We start from the raw sequence: 19557 nt of genomic DNA, 5'->3' as shown, positions 1-19557 counted from the left end.
TCTCTCTCTCTCTCTCTCTCTCTCTCTAAAAGGTGATCAACATTGTGCTAAACTTGTCTCTTTCTGGTCACACTGCCTCTGCCCCATCACACACAACCCCAAATGCCTTCAACTCTCCTATATAAGCAAACCCCAAATCCATCCCCAATGCAACAACTCACCTCTCACTTTGCACTCAATACTTCCTCCTCATCCTCTCTCTCCTTAGTTTCTCTCTCTAAAAACACAAACAATGGCTTTTACTTCTCACTCCACCTTTGCTCTTCTGTTCTTTGTCCTCAATCTATGTCTTCAAGGTACTTTTGGTGACTATGGAGGTGGATGGGAGGGTGGCCATGCCACATTTTATGGTGGTGGTGATGCCTCTGGCACAATGGGTAAGTCCCAACTCACTTTATTTTTCACTTTAGGGTAACTTCATGTGGTAAAGGTAAAAACTTTACTGTAATTTGAGCTTCAATATGTTAAACCCAAATCCCACAGACGTGGACATAGTCACACATTGATTAGAGCAAATATACTCTCTCTATAAACCTGACTTTAAATTTGTCTCGCTGCAATTTAGATTAGTTTAAAGTAGGATATCACTTGTATGGAAAAAAACCAAAAACCCAAGATGCAAGATGGTAAATATTTTTTAGCATGAATGTTGATGGGGTTGTATATTTGGATATTGCAGGAGGTGCTTGTGGATATGGGAACTTGTACAGCCAAGGGTACGGAACCAACACTGCAGCACTGAGCACAGCTCTCTTCAACAATGGCTTGAGCTGCGGGTCTTGCTATGAGATGAAATGTGGCAGTGACCCCAAATGGTGCCTCCCCGGCAGCATCATCGTCACCGCCACCAACTTCTGCCCTCCCAACTTTGCGCAGGCCAACGACAATGGTGGCTGGTGCAACCCTCCTCTCCAGCACTTTGATTTGGCTGAGCCTGCTTTCTTGAAAATTGCCCAATACAGAGCTGGAATTGTCCCCGTCTCCTTCAGAAGGTAAAAACAACATTAACTTAAACTGCCTCAGTAATTTTTCTGTGCGACTCTTACATTTAACCTTGAAGTTTACCTACAACGGAAATGCTAATATGGGAGCATATAAAGTCCATCACATCTTAACCTTTTTGCATGAAAATGTGTGATTGACCTCGCTAAAACATTGTCACCGACTCACAATAGTATCTCCTTTGTATGGAAACACTTGCATACTCTCTTTCTACCTCACCCATCTGCTCACCACGTCACGTGGGACACGAAAAAGACGATATACAACTGTTACATTGGATTTTTTGTCGCGAAAGTCACGTGGAATGGTCACACATAATAATTTATTTGTTTTGTTGTTAAAAGTTACTAATATTTTGTGAGGGTGGTGACACTGACATGCATGTGCTGGTATTTTTGTAGGGTTTCGTGTGTGAAGAAGGGAGGAATAAGGTTCACAATCAACGGCCACTCTTACTTCAACTTGGTTTTGATCACCAACGTCGGAGGAGCAGGAGACGTCCACTCTGTGTCGATCAAGGGTTCCAAGACAGGGTGGCAAGCCATGTCAAGAAACTGGGGCCAGAACTGGCAGAGCAACTCTTACCTCAACGGCCAGAGCCTCTCCTTCCAGGTCACCACCAGCGACGGCAGAACTCTCACCGCCAACAATGTTGCGCCGGGAAACTGGCAGTTCGGACAAACATTTGAGGGCAGTCAATTCTGAGACTCCTCCGGCGGTAAAACAGTTAAAAAGTCTGGTGAATGGTCAATGGTGAAGGGTGAATTGTATAGGGGTGTGATATCCACACATCCTATTTTACTTCTCACACACCTTTTTAATTTTCGGCCGTCGGATCAGATAAATTGAAGAAGATCAACGGACATAAATTATCAAGGGGTGTGTGAGAAGTAAAATGGGGTGTGTGGATAGCACACCCCATTGTATATGGTAATTTGTACGTGGATGGGAAGAGGAGAGTTGGGGGGGTAGTTTTAGGAGAGGCAACTGATTGCTGAGGTGGCTAATTAACTGGCACCCGCTAGTCCTATATATATAAATAATAATATTATTTATTTATACATAGTGAGGATATTGTGAGTTTATAGTTAGTTTATTAAATCCCTCAAAAAAAAAAGTTAGTTTATTAAAAAATTGTTAATCGTAAATAGAGGGACATGTAAGTTCTTCTATGAGAGGAACACAAGTACTATTGTTTCCAAATTTGACGATGTATTTTGTACCTTTGGATGTGGTATGCAGATTTTATCACTCATACCCTAAAGTAGGTACTGAACCCAGTTGGGGCAAAATTGTACTTCCCTCTTAATTATATACTTTGGTTGCCATTTATTACTACGGTCTAGTGATGTTCATTTTTACTTATAAATGAGAGGTCTTAGGTTCGATTTTCGACAAAGACGAATTTGAACCACATTATTGTTAGTCAGGCTAAGCTCACCTCCTTTCCATTAGTATAGATAATATCATTTGTTCAAAAAAAAAAAAAATTATATGCTTTTGTTTAGTACGAAGACTTATTTGTTTCACTAATTTTCGTTTTTAAAAACTGTTATCGATACTCTAAAAAAGTGATCATGTACTCGTGCTTTAAACCAAAGTGATTGACATGTGAAATAAGATGGCCTGTGAAATCTCTCTACCTGTATGGTAGACAGGTTCTCAAGACGGTTTGAATATAATTCGTTTGTTATGAACCCAAAATGTAATTGAGGTTTATGCTTTAATTGAAGTGTTAAGAATTGTTAAATATGCCAGCTGGCGTTTTAAGAAGTAGAGTCTGTATAAAAGAAGCCCAGCTCCCTCAAATGTGGCAGATCAGAATTTACAAAAACAGAAATATAAACAAAAAATATTCAAGAGCTCTGCTCTCTCTCTTCCTTCCCCCCTCCCTCTCTATCCTCTGTGTTACTTGCAAGTTGATTAAGGGAATTGAGAATTGGGTCGTATCATCGTTTGTGTGCGGAACTTGAATAGTATTGGGTGATCGACGTTAACACTTGCGTTTAGCGGTTTTAACATCGTTGATCCGATTTTGGACATCAACATATTAAGTTTTGAAGAAAGTTAGTGTTACTCCTCATTCGATCAGAAAACCTAAAGAGGTATTTCAGTAAACCAGACAAAAAGGGTCCACTCCAGAGTTTGAAGAGTATGAAATTTGATGTAAATTGGCAGAGCATGTTAACATTAATGGCACAATATTTTCTTACAAAAACATCTGCACCTGTGGCCGGTAACAACAAATCTCAGTGGTGAATAGTACATTCACTTGAGTCTCTCTCTTCGTAACCTCTCGAGTTCCTTGACCATCTGCCAGTGTTCTAATGATAGGGAGGTTTCACCGAAACTCATAGACATCAATCGACCCATTGTCAGCAATCTGCAAGCACGAGCAAGGAAATAATGAATGACAAACTAATCTCGAAAGAAGAAAGAACATTTTGCATATCTTTCAGTCCCTAACCTGCTGAAATCTTGGGTTCCCAGTGTCCTATCTTCCTGCCTTGCCTCAACCAAGTCATTTTCCATCACCTGTAAGGTTTCAGACAACGACATTAGCTAAAGGCGGATCCATCATTTTATTGTACATGGAGAAAAACATTTCTGAACTAAATTAGTAATCCTAAGTTCCTAACTCTATTGAAGTAGCAATTTCAGGGTATAAAATCATCCAAAGCAACTCTTACCTTCTGTATTTCTGGCTCAATAGAATGTGGCAATGATCTAAGAGTAGCCAAGTACCATCTCCAAGCCTCTAGTGCCTCTGCAGTAATGTCAACAGAAGCCACTGAAGAAGGATGGAAAGGTAACACTACATCAGCTAGCAAAATGTTTGATTTGCCTTCCGAAAGCACAAGGATTTGGATGTCTGCTGGCATGTCCAGTTTATAGAACTTGAAATCATATTCCACCTGAAGAGGACAAATTAAAAAGTATCATGCCTCAGTGTGCATTTCGGTGCTATAAACTGACACATGTATAATAGAATAGAAAAATCACCTTTTGCAACTCTATTAAAGTTTTAAGCAATCTTGCATTTTCAACCCCAACAGAGTTAAGAATGCCAGCTTCCAACCGGGTCTCATCAAATATCATGTGTGAACCCTCAGCCAGCTGCAGAGCTCCGGTTATCAGCCTGGAGCAATGTGAAAAGTTAAAAACTAGAACAAAATTGACACTAAGGTACAGAATTAGAAATCTCATTACCTGCTTGTTTCATAATCCTTTCTTGGTGCAAGAGAAGCAGTGTTGAGATAATCCACTGTTACGGATATACATTGTGTGAAAGGTAAAAGATTCTTGAGAGCACGGCCAATCCGAGTACCAAACACGGGTGCACTTTCTTTGCTTAAACAAGTAAGATTTAGTGAAAGCTTCCCCACAGCGACAGTTTCAACTCTAGAATACACCTGTCAAAAAGAGATTAAATTATATACCTCATAAGTAAAGGAGATGAGGAGAGATGTCATTTAAGAGATTGAAATAAGACATGAAATCAAACGACATGATGAACAAAAATAGTATCATCATGTGGATCCAACACCGAAAATTTTGATATGAGGAGGACCATTTACCATGGACATGAGATGCAACAGCATGAAATTAGCAGCTATGCCATCATTACCAAGAACAGCTGTAAGGTGCCTCAAGAAAGATTCCCTGATCTCTTTCACCACGTTGGGTTTTGGCTATAAGGTAGACAATAATAGCATTGTCAAACACAATATCTAAGTAATTAAGGGAGGAATGCGGGAGTGGGGAAATTTAAAGATCCCAGGTTTTCATATACACACTCAGACAGGCATAGAAGTCCTTTGTTTGAGGAAATATGAGACCATAATGAGCACAAAATCACCTCGATTGTAGGGGAACAAGGAAGGAAGTCGTGAACTGCAAGTTTCCTGTGAATAAAACAGTGGAGACGTGGTACCTGCACCAAGGGAAAAATGTGAAACAAAAAAGAGAGTATAAAAATGTATGTACTTATAGTCCAATACCAAGTACTAACAAACAAGCTGTACAGAACCAAACATGCAAAATTTAGTCTTTTCTTATATATGGAGACCAACAATTTCATAAATGCAAGATGAACCCATACCTTATTAGGGGGCAAGTGAACCAACACATCTTCGCTAAAACCATTTGTGAAATCATCCGATACATCCTTGTCCTCTTTAAATTCTGAATCAAAAGTGAAGACTCCAACAAACTCAAAAACCTCATTTAGCTTTAAGTCAGACTCCGGACAATCATATATCTGAAAGCAACAAGAGTTTCATCAGCTTTCACGAAGAGAGAACAAATCTCGGTTCATCATTTTTCTGTTAGTACAATTAATTGTCCAATGTACCTTAATAAGACAAGGAAGCAAATCCCTGTCGACATCAGGCACCATAATCACACTAGAGCTGGTGCCCTCAGTAATTGACTGCTGAGATGGAGTAGGAAGGGAAGAATGTCCATTCTCTTTCTGGAAAACAAGAAGAAATTCAGTATGAATAAGTATATGTTCCATCAGAATTGAAAACTAATGTTTGTTTTTTATTTGAATAAAGTTGGTACTACTTACCAGCTTTTTGGGAGAAGGAGAACCTTCAATCCCATCATCTGAAACCTGTTATTTAATGCAGTATGTTAGGTAGACAAACAAGATGTCATGTTCCCAGTACAAAGCTGAGGGCACAATTCAGAGAATGGGATGTGGAGAAAATAAAAACCATCTGAAATAAACAAAGCAACATGAATGCATCTAGCCTATCAAGTAAACTATGACAATCCAATTAACTGAAATCCTTGCAGAGAGCTTCCTACCCAATTCGCTAACCAAAACTTCCTAAATTCAAATAACCGCTTTGAGCTGCTTTGAAGCCCATCATAAAGATGACCATAAGGAGGTTTTGCACTGTAATATAGTATGCATTGTCTACTTGATCACGATTATCCTTTCAATAAGGAAGAAACAGTTAAAATGCATACTTAATCACGATTATCCTTTCAATAAAGAAGAAACAGTTAATATGCAGATTATGAAAATGCAAATTACATCGTAATCCATGATATCAGTAGCTTCAGCATCCACTCTTTGGCGCTTCTCTCTTTGTTGGGTTGCCGAATCCATACTTCTATACACCACCGCTTCAGAAGGAGATTCAGTCCATGAATTCTGTCCTGGCACCTAAAGACAAAAACAATATAACAAAATGAAAATCAAAAGAATGTTGGCCCGCAAATCCTTGCAGGCTCTTTGAAATTAAAGGAACGTCATTTATCCTAACAACGTGAAAATTCATATACCAAATACCAACACTAGGCATATGCTTATGTGCTTCGAATTTCTATAACCATTTTACTAAAACTAAAGAATATGGTGCTATAAAGAAGAAAGACTTTGAACATAGATTCACCGGTATGCAATAGATCATACGGCGTTCCCACAATCGCATATCGGGCTTAGAATCCATGGGGAATTGAGGAACATCGGTAAACTTGTTGGTCCTCCAAACAGAACCATCCTTCAATACAAACAACACATTGTTTTAGCACCAAAGAAATCAGTCAGTATTGGATCATAAGAAAAATGATCAGAGGGCATAAGACTGCTACCTTATAAGCGCCAACGTAGAATTCATTTCCCAGCATGTCTTGTATCATTCCGCGAAATCGAACCAGAGTGTTGGGCTGAACCCATCTTATACTTGCAGAATTCAGAAGTGGGACCTAAATTTTCACAAGTAAATAAATAAATTTCAAATCTTTTTTTGCTATAGAAATAAATTCAATTGTTAATTGGCATCGCACACAGAATAATATTATATAAGCCCAGCTAAGAACAAGAGATTAATGGGGAAAAGGGGAAAAAACGCACAATTAGGGTTTCAAGGAGAATAAAATGAGAAAATCAAAAGGCATATTAGCAATTGAAAGTGGGTATTAGGTTTTGGACCTGAGAGAGGCCGCCGTCGTCGTAGAGAAAGCTGCGGAAGACATCGACGGCGCCCCAGTCCTTGCCGCTGAAGGAGGCCGGGTCGGATCCCGACGCAATCGCCTTCCCGAAAGTGGATCGAACCGCTCCGAGAGGGTTCGCCAGACAGTCGTACGCTACTCCCACCATATCTGATTCTCTCTCTCTCTCTCTCTCCTCTCAGTTCACTCGCTCTCACAGTCTCCCTCTCTCTCTCTGTCGATGTGCCGTTTGGGATTCGGTTTCCCGCGCTTTTAAGTGAGGTCGTTGGATTTTTCCCGCTAAGAAGTGCTTGTTCCCGCCATTTTGGTCCTAGGTTACTGGCTATATCTTCTTACTTACAAAGAGTATAATTTAATGAGTTTCGGATCGTCGGATGTGGCAGACGACTTTTGGATCGTTGGATTCCTGGAAAGCTAAGTTGTGTTTTGTTTTTGCTTGCTTAGCTTGGGTGAGCTTATTTTAGATTTTAATTAATAAGTATGATAGATTGATTCAAACTTAAGTTAGAGTCTGTGTATTATTTTAGCGAACTTAGTTATGCAAGGGTTAAATTTAATTCTATTGATTAATTATTTCATGACGATAAAATCTATTTCTATTGCAATTTTATTATTGAAATCGTCGAACTTAATTAAGTGTATAGAGAGAGCATATTGTTCAGTCATTTTAGCTACGCCCTAATCTTCGATTACAATTAACTTGATGGTTAATTAGCAGTTCTGAAAAGCCTTCATTAGTTCCATCATCAGTTCATAAACGTAGAAGAGAATCAAATTGGACAAACACATGAATTTAAAAAAAAAATCTAGGAATGTTACATTATTTGGAGACGAATTACATACTAATTAAGAAAAAAGAAATTAAACAAAGACACAATATAACTGCACTTTGAGCTAATAGTGCACTCGCATTACTTTCCGTTGCCGGCTCCATCCTTTGTACAGGCTCCATCCTTTGTTCTTCAAAATTGATAGCGTAAACGGGTGTCTTGTTCGGATAAAACAGACCCCATTGTCGCTCCACTGCTTCACCAGATTTCATGTTCTCGTTAAACATGGCAAACAAGTAAGTCTCGACGGACTTTCCCGGCCGCCTTGGAGTGCCATGTGACGACAGGACGTGCCTAATTAGGTTAGAGTTGTATTTTTGCGCAGTGCTTGGTGTTGTCACGTTCCCATTCCCGCCGGAGGGCCAGCCCGTCTCGGACACCACCACTCGGACTTGGGGTGCGCCTGCTTTCTCCAACGATGCATAAACCGCATCCACCATGGCATCAAACAGGTTGTAATAACTCAGACCATCATCTGTCACTACAGCGTTTTCAGAAGCGAACAATGCATAGGGTAGTGAAACGTCGCTAGGGTTTTCAACGTAGATAAAGTAAGGGTACACATTGACTAGCAACGGTGCACCAATGTTGTTCAAGTATCGTGCGATCGGAACCATGTACTCCGCGGTGTCCTGAGAAAATGTTGCGGCCGAGGGAGGGTAAGACTCACCCAGTACCGTCATTGCAACTGCGGTCGAGACCTTTATTTGCTCAATAGAGTTAAGAACCCCGGAGCTCAATGCATTGTGCAAGTTTTGCATTGCTGGGAGGACGTATTTTGCAACCTCTCCTGGGATGACCTCGTTCCCAACGGCTATGTATCGAAAATTGACTTGCGGCCAATAAGGACGAATGTAAGCTGCTACCCAGTCCTCAGCAGCGGAATCAGTGCTTGCAAGTTGTTGAAGTTCATCATTACGAACTCCAACTACGACGTTAATGCCAGAACCACGAAGGGCCTCGAGCGCTTCGTGGTTTGGATCGTAGAGTCTCATTAGACCGATTTGATTCAGTTTGTACATGTTGATTACTTCTGTTGGTGGTGGCAAGTCGTTACCTAGCATTCCATAGCATACTCCGATTGGAGAACTGAGTGATGTCGAAAGCGTGACAAAGAAGGCGAGACAAAGCAACAGAAGCTTACCGGCCATCGCAAAGATTGATTCAAGAACACAGGATCGATTAGACAGGTTCTAAACCGAGCTGAATTGGTAGTGTGAATAATCTGCAAATTAGACAGCTCTAAACCATGCATTATATAGTTATCAAACCCCAGTTCAACCAGTAAAAAGAAAACTTGATTTCCTGATGGACAAAGGAAATCGAAACTCTTACTGCATTGTCGGAAAAGGAAAGTTAAACTAACAAAAACAGGTATGTTTCTTAGAAAAACCTAAATTAAACGAGGAGTTCAACTCAGACTAGGAAAACCTAAATTAATAAAGACGAAACGGGAATTAATATTAGCACCCAAACAGCTGCATTGCTCTCTAGCGTAAAAAGTTGAGCTCAAAAAAAGTGCAGGATGACGTTCTTAGAGTGGTAATTCACACTCTCAATCTTCGAACATAATTTTAAGGCCCTAAAAGATCTAATTTTCCAAACTTCACGTCGGAAGCCTAGAGTTCCGGAAACGGAGAATGTGTGTCCGGTTAAAATTTGTTGCCTGAATTGGCACGCAAGCAATTACCGACGTTAAATCCGATAATTGATGTATAATGTACGTATTTATGTTTAGGCTCTCTGGGACATCTGATATACATAACAAAGCAAACTGATGAGCCTTCATCATCCAGAGAAAAGTCTGGTAAAGAAATTGCCGGATTTTGATTTCTCCAAACAGGCCACATGAACATATCTTCCAAGCTTGTCCACTTCCCTGGGCTCGCCACCCGTATCTTTCTTGCAAACCTTGCACGTTTTGTCCACCCACCCCTCCTCCACATATTTCCCATCCACTAATTTCAAGTAAAAAACAATTATCCAAACTAGCAAAATTATTTCAACAAATATTTTTTAAAGAAAATACACACAAACACGACCCGTTAATATAATTAGTATGACATGAAAACGACACGAACGCATTAAATACGATCCATTTGCTAGACCTAGTGTCCTTCCAGTTCTCGTTTGTAAGCATTTTGCGTGCATATTGTCCTAAATTTCTTTGTAGAATATATGAATATTTGAAATTGCTAATGCTACATACCCTCGACATAGTCTTCGAAGAAATCCTTGTACGTCCCTCCAATTTTCCTTCTCAGAGCCCCATGCTGCATGAAAATAATGAAACTCTATTGGCAAATTTGCACAAGCATTCTAGTTTAATTAATTAATTAATTTTTGTTAATCGATCCCTCTTAAAATTAAGGCGTGATTCGGATTTGTCAGCTGTTTTTAGAATTGATTATGAGCTCCTTAATCTTGTTGAATGTGCTAATTTGCCATTTATGTGAGAAAAACGAACATAAAATGCGGTGTATAGGACGGTGTGGGTAAATTTACACTTTATAAAAAATTAAGGGGCTCAAAACCAAATTGAAAGTTGAGAAGGCAAATTGAAGAAGGTGATGAGAATTTAATGAGTTAGTGATTATATCTGTTGTCTGGACACTCCATCTCCAGATTTAGTGTCATCCCAAGCAGAATTTTTTTATTGTGATGGAAATACGGGTGGTACACCATGTGTTTTTATGTAAGTGGTGGGAAATTTTATTTGTTAAATTATTAACTTTTTAACACACATATCCCGTCATTTGTATAGTGACACGTAGTGTACCACCTCGTGTGTCGGTCACACTGAAAAATCTCTCCATCCCTAGCTTCTTCAATAAGCACAGCATCCTCTGCAGACCTGGTCTGAGAAAAATCAAGTGCTTCTGTCACATTGCAGAAGAAGGACTGTTTGGTTTTCTTCTTTGGTTCTTCTTCCTTCTCCCCCTTTTCTGTTTTGGCCAGCACTCTAAGCTGAGAGGACGAGCTCCTGCTGATAAATCCACTGTTTGGTAATCTCTCTGCAGCTCCAAAAAATTTGAAGGGAAGTTGCCATGGGGATAGCTCAGAGCAAGTGTTCTAATTAGGATTCCCATGTATGGATTAATTGCTTATTCTCTGTTTGGTTGGAGGGTTTTTATGAACGAATGCCACTTTTTGCCTGTTTGGGGGACTAAGTAGTGGCCACTACTCGGAACTCAGAAGACCTGGTGGTTTGTATAATTCTACATGGCCATTTGTCATAGCAGTCGTTTGGTGTTTTTTTTTTTTTTTCATGTCATTCGATCCAAACATGAAGTATCTGATAGAATATTAAACTAATAGCCAGTGAAAAACCAAGGTTTTGCTTTAACGAAAGTCTCACTTTCCTCCCTGAACTTATAATGGTGTGACCTTACTTTCGGTGTTTTCATTTCATGTTCTAGGTATCTTATTTTATCAAGTAAAACGAGAAACTCGTTAAGTTGGCTTAGGAAGAATGAGGTGGCGTAAGGGCACTCATTTTTTTGGTCAGTTGAACATTATCGAAGTTAACGATATTTTCTGAACAACTTGGCATAGGAGGTAACATAGGTTTCCGAGATGAATCGTAGGAGGCACAGTCATACAGTTGTAAGTTCAGGAGAATAGCGAGATTTTCGTCAAAGGACGGGCCATAAAAGCAAATAAGCCTAACGTGCTTCTAATAAAAACACTTCTAACAAGTCAAGCCTCGTATCCACCCAAGAAAAAAGAAGTAACTTTTACAATTTTCTGGTAGTAAATTTCATCAACGAGATTGACATGATAAAAACAAAGACAAAACTGTTTCGGTAATTGCATGTCCGTCTGGTCTACACAATATAAACCATGCCAACCTCGAGAAGAGACACCGGAGGGACCTTCAGCGCCACGTCTGCCCCCCTGCAATTCCTCCTTAGGCAGTTATAACCGAAGTTAATGGCGAATCTCTTCATAAAGGACGACCCTTGCTTGGCTTTTATGTGTGAGTGCCCAAGTATAAATGCAGTCCCAGCCTGTTGAGCTGCGTAGAGATCCTCAAGCTCTTTGCGCATCTGCATTGTATTCTCAGGCCGGGTGTCAGGCTGAGACTCCACCTCGTCGATAACAAACCTCACTCTTCTTTCAACTGGTTCCATCTCAATAACTTCTGCTATACTTTCTATAGTTGGGAAACCAGCAGATACACTTGCCGGTTGAGTCTCCTCAATCTCATAAGCTGGTGCACCAGAAAATGCTACTGTTCCGATGACAGCTAGTCTACACTCGCTCGTGTCAGTAGACCTTGATGTGTCATCCTCGGTGCATGAGCTGGTCCTCTGTGTTCGCCACCAGTCATATCGGATGAAATCAACCAGCCTTTCAACTAGTTCTGTTTCAAAGGAGTCAACATCTTGATGAACATCACGGTATCCATAACGAACAATGCACCTGTAGGACCGATGAGCTGCAGGACCAATGCGACCCACCAAGTATCGTTCAGCAGGCGGCACATATGGGACTGGGACTGATTTTACACACACGAAAACTAGGATGCGGTGGAAAGCAGGGAGGTTGGTTACAAAGCGGGAGAAGTTAGCAGGAATGCCGGAGGTGAGATCTGTGAACACTAGGCCAATGCCAGGGACCCGAGCGATTCCCAAGCTTGGACCCAAAGCTAGAAGCCAGTCTAATGAAACCTTGTTGTGTAGGTCATATTCGTACTTCTTGATGGTTCCATAGTGCCATACAAACATGATAGTCATGAGGAACAGCGCAAGAAGGATGGGAAGCCAGGCACCCTCTCGGAACTTGGTGAGCGAAGCTGAGAAGTAGAGCAATTCAATGGAGCCAAAGAAGATTAGGAAGCAAAGGGCTACAATAGGCGGCTTGTGCCAACAAATGATAATCACCAAGGAAGTGAGGCATGTGGTAACCAACATAACTGTCATCACTGCTAGCCCTGCAATTAAAGATAACAACCGCTTAGTACTTCAAGCAACAAAAGTGATTAATTAACTTCTTCTTGGATGCATTCGTGTTTTGAAGTTTACGCAGGCTTTAAGATCAAATATATAGTACGAGCTAGCAAAATATGTAAGGGTAACTTACCAGAAGCATTTCCCAGGTGTTTTGTGTCTCTAAATCCAATGGTCACTGCAATGCAGAGGATCATGAGCATCCAATTGATCTCGGGGATGTATATCTGGCCATGTACCTTGTCAGAAGTGTGGATGACCTTGACTCTCGGAAAACAACCTAATGATTGGCTCTGGTTTATGATAGAAAATGTTCCGCTGATGATTGCTTGGCTTCCCACAACAGAAGCAAGAATGGCTAGTACAAGCACCGGCCATCTCACACTTTCTGTCCCAAAAAATGAAGAGCTGTTACATCTTCCATAATAAGTATATATACTAGACAACTACAGTATGATAGATATCCTAAAAGATTACGGCATGAACCCCTTGTAGTACAATGCAAACTAAATCATCCAATTCTCATGCAGCAGCATATCTGATTCTATTTCTACGTGTGCTGGATATATTCTTGCCTTTAAAACAAGAATGACACATACCTGGAACCGAGACATAGAAACTGATTCGGTGACTGGTGTGGTGATGTTGCGATAAGTAAGCAGCCTGCCCCATATATGCCAATATAAGCGCTGGATAAACCAAAAAGGTAAAAGCAACCTGCACAACGAAGGGGGTTGCAGCTTCTGTTATCAGTATGCAAATCAGCGTTGGAAATGCATAGCGAAGACATTACTAGGAAGGTATTACCTGAATGGCATTATATGAGAAGTGGCCAAGATCAGCAAACATTGCCTCTGCGCCTGCAAGCATAGTCACACATATCATTAGCATTTATTTGGTTTCTCTCTTTTCGCTTGCATTTATTTGCCATCAAATTATTTCAGGAAACGAATGTCAGTTCTATGAAATTATATCAGTTAGGTTTTCTGGAATTCCATGTTCAATGCTTTCTACCATATGGGATCTGGCATGCACTGGCAAACTTATGCTTTATGCATACGTTTTCCACAACTCATCAACATGCAGGACAAGCAACACGACAAGATGTATATAGGGGAATATGATAATTATTCTCCGATGTTACCTGTTATGCACAGCAATATTCCACCTAGAGACATCCACCCACTTATCCTTGTCTTCCTCAAGAACTTGAACATGTAATAAGGAGACAGAGCTTGATAGACATGCTGGTTCCAGTGGATTATATTATACAAGCCAAGAGCACTGATGCACAGAAGCCATGCCAACACCACTGGTGCAAAAAAGAATCCGATTCGATGGGTGCCATAGTGTTGAAGTGCAAATAGACATAACAATATGAAACAAGTAATTGGAACCACAGCATCTGAAAATTGGCGAGAGAAGTTTACGCACATCAGTATAATTAAAGTAAAGTTGACATTTCATCATATACAAATCTTAAGAAAACAAAAACTGATTAATCCTACGCTCCTATTGACTGGAAATGGAAAATCGAGTAGGAGACAAGACTGCTTACACTGGTGATGCTCCTTGGACATGGATAATTCGAGGCCAGACACCGCAGAAAAGACTAAAATAAAGCACAGCCATGAATTAGTCATCAAACCAGAAGAAATTGCTACATCTTTTATTCTTCAATACGAAATGCATTCTACCTGAAATGGCTGGAGTGAGCACGCCATCGCCAATTACCATACAAGTTCCAAGAAGAACAAGAATTAGCAAAGCAGTGTGCAAGGTCTTGCACTTCTCGAGTACAAGTTTCACCCTTGAACTTTTTTCCTTCTCCGGTGGGTGCTCCAATTTATAAGTAGAAAGGGCCTCATCAGCAAGCTGCCGGTTGGGCAGAAGGCTTACTTTCGCATGCCTACATATCAACGAATACAGTGCAAATGTACCACCTGCAGAAAATCATGCACCAAATGTTATAGCCTAAATACAAGATGTACGCATTCACTGCTTGTTTAGTACTTTTTTTCATATAACTGCTTGTTTAGTACTTACCCTCTCCATTATCATCAGCCCGAAGGACTATAAAGACATACTTGAACAGCGGGACTAAAGTAAGAGTCCAGAAGACAAAAGAAAGTACACCATAAATCTCTTCATTCGTATCCGAATGTTGAATGTCTTCTGCAAATGCACTCTTGTAAACATAGAGAGGGGAAATGCTCAGGTCACCATACACTACTCCAAGGCTCTGGTAGGCCAACAGCATAACATTCTTCCAAGAATCCTTCTGGAAATTCAGTCCAACAAACAAATTTCTGAGTGTTCGGGTCGATTCTAGGAACAATCATTCACCAAGTTTCTAAAACATAAATTGCTTTGCTTATATAGACTTATACCACAACCAACCAGAAACATCAAAAGGGTTGATGAACATAAGCACAATGAAGATACAGCACTAACCTTTGGAGTGTCATAACACTTAATTCTCTCAAGATCCATGGCGCTGCTCAAATTTCAGCTTTGAGTGCTAGATCAGTTGGAAGCAGTTATTTGCAGATCTGCATTGAAACAGTACAAATTTCATTGGTTAACTCAAAGTGCAGATTCTGCAGAATCCAAATATTTAAAATCCACAGCTTTATAGATTTCAAAGTATGAATAATCACACTTCCAAGAACATATTCACACACTTTCCAGTAAACCCACATGGAATCCATACTAGTAATCACATTCCCACCAAAAGTTTGAAGGCTCAGAGAAAAGTCTTTTGCAAATTTGCAGGATAAGAATGAAAACTCAAAAGGGATAAAAACCCAAAAGCCAAAAAATAAAAAAGAATTGGTGGTCAGCTGCACTAGAAAGTCTAGAATTCTTCAGATAAATGTCTCATAGAAATAAGTAAGGGGCCCTCAATCATTCTATACGCAGCTCCCTGTCACTTTACCCTTCTCAACCTTCAATGGTTGGTAGGGTTAGTAAATAAAAACTTAACCTTGTTGTCAACATTCTATAGGAAAAAGATGGAGAAACTTGAATTTAACTATGATGCATGTGACATAAAACTTCCCATTTTTCACAAGAAAAACATATGGAAATTGGAGAAATCAGCAGATGGTCAAAGAAAAAGTTGAGTAATAGAAACAAGGGCATAGCCACGTGAATCAGTAAGAAGAGTTGCATTTACCCAAAAGAAAAGAAAATTCGGGGTCAGGTAACTGGTGCCCACGCAAATAAAGCTGATTTCAAGGACCATTTATCTCAGATTCATAGCCACTATCTTATCACCTCTCTCTCTCTCTCTCTCTCTCTCTCTCTCTCTCTAACCCACAACCTTTTATAAATCAAGTATTTCATTTATGAGTGTTCTGGTTGTTCCACATTCCCACCTAATTGCTAAAACCCTTCATTTTCTTTGGCTTGTAAAACATGATATTAAAAGCTTGTCTCTTAACAAATTTTTTTTACCAACACAGAAGGTAAACTGTCACTATCTCAATAAATATACAAAAGGGTTTGCAGCTAACTGAAGAAATCAACAAACAAAACCAAGACCATACCAAAAATTAATTTCCAGAAACTTGTAAGATTTACCCAAATGGCAGTAAAAAAAATAAAAATTGCAAAACAAGGACTATATAATCTAAATTATAGAGGCAATTGGCAAACCCATGTGAAATTAAGGACTTATGAACATGCTAATGATAGCTCGAAGGAGCTAACTTTTTCCCAACCCTTAAAGACAAACAACATGAGGGGATGAAAGGCTCAGTCTTTTCAGATTTTCCATCACACCCAGTAGGATTGGCCTCTGTGGGCTCTTCCCTTCTGACCCACCCACCTTGTCCTTTCTTCATTTTAGCTAAACAACTTTTTGATTGCATCAGCTATCATCAATCTTTGCCGGGATTGAAGATTGTCACTTCCATTTTTGTCCAAATTACAGTTATTTTCTGGAAGATTCTGCCTTTGCAATTCTAAGTTATAACCTACCAATACAATATTAAAATTTAAGCTTGAAATTCAAGGAAATAACTTTAAATCTATCGGTTAAGCAGTTAGTAGGCAATGTGTCTTTCTCCTTTGGCTTAAGTTCGAATTTCTATCTCGTGAATTAGAGTAGTTTAAAATATCGAATCCTGGAAAAAAAAAATGGAACCAATAACAAAGAGAATGAAATAGAGCTTGCATTTACACAAACCGATTACAAACTAAAATTACCTAAGATTTTCGCACCAGCAAATCAGCATGGATCTCCAGGCATTGAACAGAAAATGAGGCCTTTATATTTCTGTTTTTCTTCTTCTTTACACAACCGTATTGGGAGGCGGAAAAATCAAGCTCACGAACTCGAATGCAAGTTTGTATGCTCTTGTTAACCAACCGAGCTACAAACCCTTTCGCGTAAACGAGGTTTTCTACTTGAGAGCACTTGAGTTGAGCCGCACACTTTTTTTGCTCAGAGGTGACAACAACTGGCAACTGGGTGTTTATCAGGCTTTGTCAAAGTAAACTGAAGCAGTAAACAGACGGGTCAAAGATTTGGGTGTTTATTTTCGGTTCGATAGGGGATGGATTTGATGTGTGTTTGAGTGGAGTGAAAAAGCATGTGACAGTGAGACATGGTGGATTCGGGTGCATTGCATGTCAAAGATTCAAAGTGTGTCGACTAACCGACCATTGCGAATGTTTCTCTCTCAGTATATTATTCACTCATCAGTAAAGTGACAATATTATATGATTTATGAACGTGGGGGAGTTTGGGAGGATATCGATTGATTCTGTTCTTAAAATTGTTAAAGTACAGGTCGTGTCATACATGAGACTTTTACAAATGGGAATGAATGTTTGGTTTATTAATACTAGCAATTGTATATATTAAAATTTTTAAAATTAAATTTATAAAAAGAGAAAATATTAAAGATTTTTAGATGACCTTCAAATGATTTTTGGTCGTTAAATAGGTTGCTCATATTTTTAGTGACTGTTTCTGGTTAACTATTTCATCATTAAAAGTATTTTATTTGAGAGAAAATCGTGGAAGAGAGAGGAAGTTGAGAGGGGCAACTGATATGGTTACTTAGCTGTGATGGACAAAAAAATATTTGATTTAATACAAAGAAATTACCAGAAATGACCCATTTTGTTAATATTGAGACCAAAATAGCATTTTTAGAATACGCACAAAACAGTTAATATTGAGACCAAAATAACATTTTTAGAATACGCACAAAACATGCATACGATGCACAAGATTTCTTAACCTTGGGGACCAAAATATAATTTTTCTGAAATATGAAATGACTTAATTGCCCTCGTATATAAATGAGTTATTTCCTCCAACCCAGTCAGCATTTGAATGTTTCTCCGAAAATCCACCCTCAATCTCCAGCTCGAAGAAACCTAACCCCCAAACGGCAACCCTTTTCCACTGAGGTAAAACATAGCATTTGCCTCTTTTGGATTGTAGGATACACTGGCATTTGCTAATTCATAGATAATTTACTGACTGATTGGATAAATAGCATTTTGCCAATGTTGGATATCCCACAGTTCCTTCATATTTTCTTGCGACAAATTGGGGTGCCAACTTTGGCATCTGAGCAGTGTTCACCTTGGCCCTTGCTTTTGCTAAGACATCTTGGATGGTTGCTCGAATCCCACCTCCGAGTTCCTGCTTCAAGAATTTTCAAATATTAGATGCCGAGCACATCAAGAACTTTCAAGTTTCAAATGTTAGTAGAGAGGTGGACTAACCTTTGGTCGGTAATGGTTTTGGTCGAGGAAATATATCTCCGGTTGAGCAAACAAAGGGAAATTAGGCACCTTACATTAATTGTTACGAGAAATCTATCTCGAGCTGGTGAAGAGGTTGGATGAAGGTATTCTCATGCGCCTGATCAAATTGCTTCTTTAAGTTAATCCTTGCCACCTTAATGTAACTAATATTGAAGTGTGTAACAGCTACAACTTGCATATTAGTTTTCTTAAAACTTTTGATTCGTAGCATTACAACTAGCATTTCTTGCTCGCAGAATCTATTGGCGACATCTATGCTGCCAGTCTCAAGGGATCCATATCCACAATTCACTGTGCGAAATTCAGTTGAACCAGACAAAGCAATTGAAGAAGCTAAAATTGACTCTGATTCACTATTGCAACATGGGGTGGAACTTATGGTAGGCGGCGATAGGGATGAAGTTACGACAGAGGTAGAGCAATCTGATATCGATGATGACATGACCATCGCTGTGGAAGCTTTTGAAGATATAGTTGGATCATCCGACGTAAATTCAGCGCAGACGAATAATTCTTAAATTTTCAGTGATGTAGAACATGTATGAGAGAGTGATATAAAAGATAAAAGGAAAAGGTACACTAGCACTTCCAAATTATTATTTTTTTCAATATTGTCTTGATGTTCAAAACTTATTCAGAAATTGCATCTGCAGTTAGCAATACAGCAGAGCAAACAGAGAAATGGTTTAGGCTCAAGTCATGATCTTCATCATCTTCATCATCCTGCTCCTGCAAAAATTCAGTACAAACTACAACCCTCCACAATATCTTAATTTGTACGACAATTACGTCACATTCACATTGTTACGTTAATAAAAAGAGCAAAGGAAAGGCAAGGCTCGCAATACCTGTTGGTATGTTTGAAATCAAATGCATGAGCTAGCCGTCACCAGTCACCGGTGAAACCAAAGTTTCCACGTACATAACCGCTTCTAAGGTCAGATCTGGTTCTCCAAAATAAGGATTACTAGGAATACCAGGATTGTCGAGCGCAATCATGCATGTGTCTTCTTCCT

At 39.5% G+C, this 19557-nt stretch overlaps 4 protein-coding genes and 1 pseudogene across 12 annotated transcripts; 1 reads left to right on the top strand and 4 right to left on the bottom strand.

The window, feature by feature from the left end:
• The first annotated feature begins 137 nt into the window (after positions 1–137).
• LOC126632267 (expansin-A8-like) lies at positions 138–2327 on the top strand. The gene is made up of 3 exons (XM_050302608.1): positions 138–377; positions 680–992; positions 1404–2327. The coding sequence occupies exons 1-3, from the start codon at positions 233–235 to the stop codon at positions 1705–1707; spliced, it is 762 nt and encodes a 253-aa protein (XP_050158565.1). The 5' UTR covers positions 138–232; the 3' UTR covers positions 1708–2327.
• An 815-nt stretch (positions 2328–3142) lies between these two features.
• Positions 3143–7325, bottom strand: LOC126632241 (mini-chromosome maintenance complex-binding protein-like). Of its 4 annotated transcripts, none has more exons than XM_050302557.1 (14): positions 6950–7325; positions 6610–6723; positions 6411–6518; positions 6050–6181; positions 5576–5620; positions 5357–5476; positions 5105–5263; positions 4862–4936; positions 4581–4694; positions 4213–4415; positions 4006–4141; positions 3693–3917; positions 3470–3564; positions 3143–3385 (listed from the first exon to the last, which is right to left on the bottom strand). In XM_050302557.1, exons 1-14 carry the CDS (start codon positions 7115–7117, stop codon positions 3271–3273), a joined length of 1809 nt encoding a protein of 602 aa, XP_050158514.1. In that variant the 5' UTR covers positions 7118–7325; the 3' UTR covers positions 3143–3270. The 4 variants fall into 4 exon arrangements, with proteins under 4 accessions (XP_050158514.1, XP_050158522.1, XP_050158529.1 ...); XM_050302565.1 differs by having other exon boundaries at positions 3470–3537; positions 6950–7319; XM_050302572.1 differs by lacking the exon at positions 6050–6181.
• Positions 7326–7804: 479 nt separating this feature from the next.
• LOC126614947 (glucan endo-1,3-beta-glucosidase-like) lies at positions 7805–8950 on the bottom strand. Its single transcript, XM_050282658.1, has one exon. The coding sequence runs from the start codon at positions 8948–8950 to the stop codon at positions 7805–7807; it is 1146 nt and encodes a 381-aa protein (XP_050138615.1).
• A 637-nt stretch (positions 8951–9587) lies between these two features.
• On the bottom strand, positions 9588–11007 carry LOC126632292 (uncharacterized; annotated as a pseudogene).
• A 421-nt stretch (positions 11008–11428) lies between these two features.
• Positions 11429–17210, bottom strand: LOC126632208 (potassium transporter 2-like). 6 transcript variants are annotated; one of them, XM_050302536.1, is made up of 10 exons: positions 16964–17210; positions 15206–15303; positions 14798–15032; positions 14449–14694; positions 14310–14363; positions 13896–14156; positions 13559–13611; positions 13351–13468; positions 12885–13139; positions 11429–12735 (listed from the first exon to the last, which is right to left on the bottom strand). In XM_050302536.1, the coding sequence occupies exons 2-10, from the start codon at positions 15242–15244 to the stop codon at positions 11627–11629; spliced, it is 2370 nt and encodes a 789-aa protein (XP_050158493.1). In that variant the 5' UTR covers positions 15245–15303; positions 16964–17210; the 3' UTR covers positions 11429–11626. The 6 variants fall into 6 exon arrangements, with proteins under 6 accessions (XP_050158493.1, XP_050158500.1, XP_050158484.1 ...); XM_050302543.1 differs by lacking the exon at positions 16964–17210 and adding an exon at positions 15930–16069; XM_050302527.1 differs by lacking the exon at positions 16964–17210 and adding an exon at positions 15412–15709.
• Between the last annotated feature and the right edge of the window lie 2347 nt (positions 17211–19557).

Source organism: Malus sylvestris, chromosome 1 (genome assembly GCF_916048215.2).
Source record: "Malus sylvestris chromosome 1, drMalSylv7.2, whole genome shotgun sequence".
NCBI lineage: Eukaryota > Viridiplantae > Streptophyta > Magnoliopsida > Rosales > Rosaceae > Malus > Malus sylvestris.
Note: the sequence above shows the minus strand (reverse complement) of the source record. Positions and strands in the feature narration are given on the sequence as shown.

Bases quoted from the DNA above. Each gene is read 5' to 3' on its own strand.
- LOC126632267 (XM_050302608.1), top strand. From the start codon at position 233: ATGGCTTTTACTTCTCACTCCACCTTTGCTCTTCTGTTCTTTGTCCTC. The intron at 378-679 runs GTAAGTCCCAAC...TGGATATTGCAG, and splicing joins TGATGCCTCTGGCACAATGG to GAGGTGCTTGTGGATATGGG. The intron at 993-1,403 runs GTAAAAACAACA...GTATTTTTGTAG, and splicing joins GTCCCCGTCTCCTTCAGAAG to GGTTTCGTGTGTGAAGAAGG.
- LOC126632241 (XM_050302557.1), bottom strand. From the start codon at position 7,117: ATGGTGGGAGTAGCGTACGACTGTCTGGCGAACCCTCTCGGAGCGGTT. The intron at 5,621-6,049 runs GTAATTTGCATT...ATTAAATAACAG, and splicing joins CTGATATCATGGATTACGAT to GTTTCAGATGATGGGATTGA. The intron at 4,695-4,861 runs GTGATTTTGTGC...TCTACCTTATAG, and splicing joins CTTGTTCCCCTACAATCGAG to CCAAAACCCAACGTGGTGAA.
- LOC126614947 (XM_050282658.1), bottom strand. From the start codon at position 8,950: ATGGCCGGTAAGCTTCTGTTGCTTTGTCTCGCCTTCTTTGTCACGCTT.
- LOC126632208 (XM_050302536.1), bottom strand. From the start codon at position 15,244: ATGGATCTTGAGAGAATTAAGTGTTATGACACTCCAAAG. The intron at 14,364-14,448 runs GTAGAATGCATT...GCTTTATTTTAG, and splicing joins GCTCACTCCAGCCATTTCAG to TCTTTTCTGCGGTGTCTGGC. The intron at 13,612-13,895 runs GTAACATCGGAG...CTATGCTTGCAG, and splicing joins AATATTGCTGTGCATAACAG to GCGCAGAGGCAATGTTTGCT.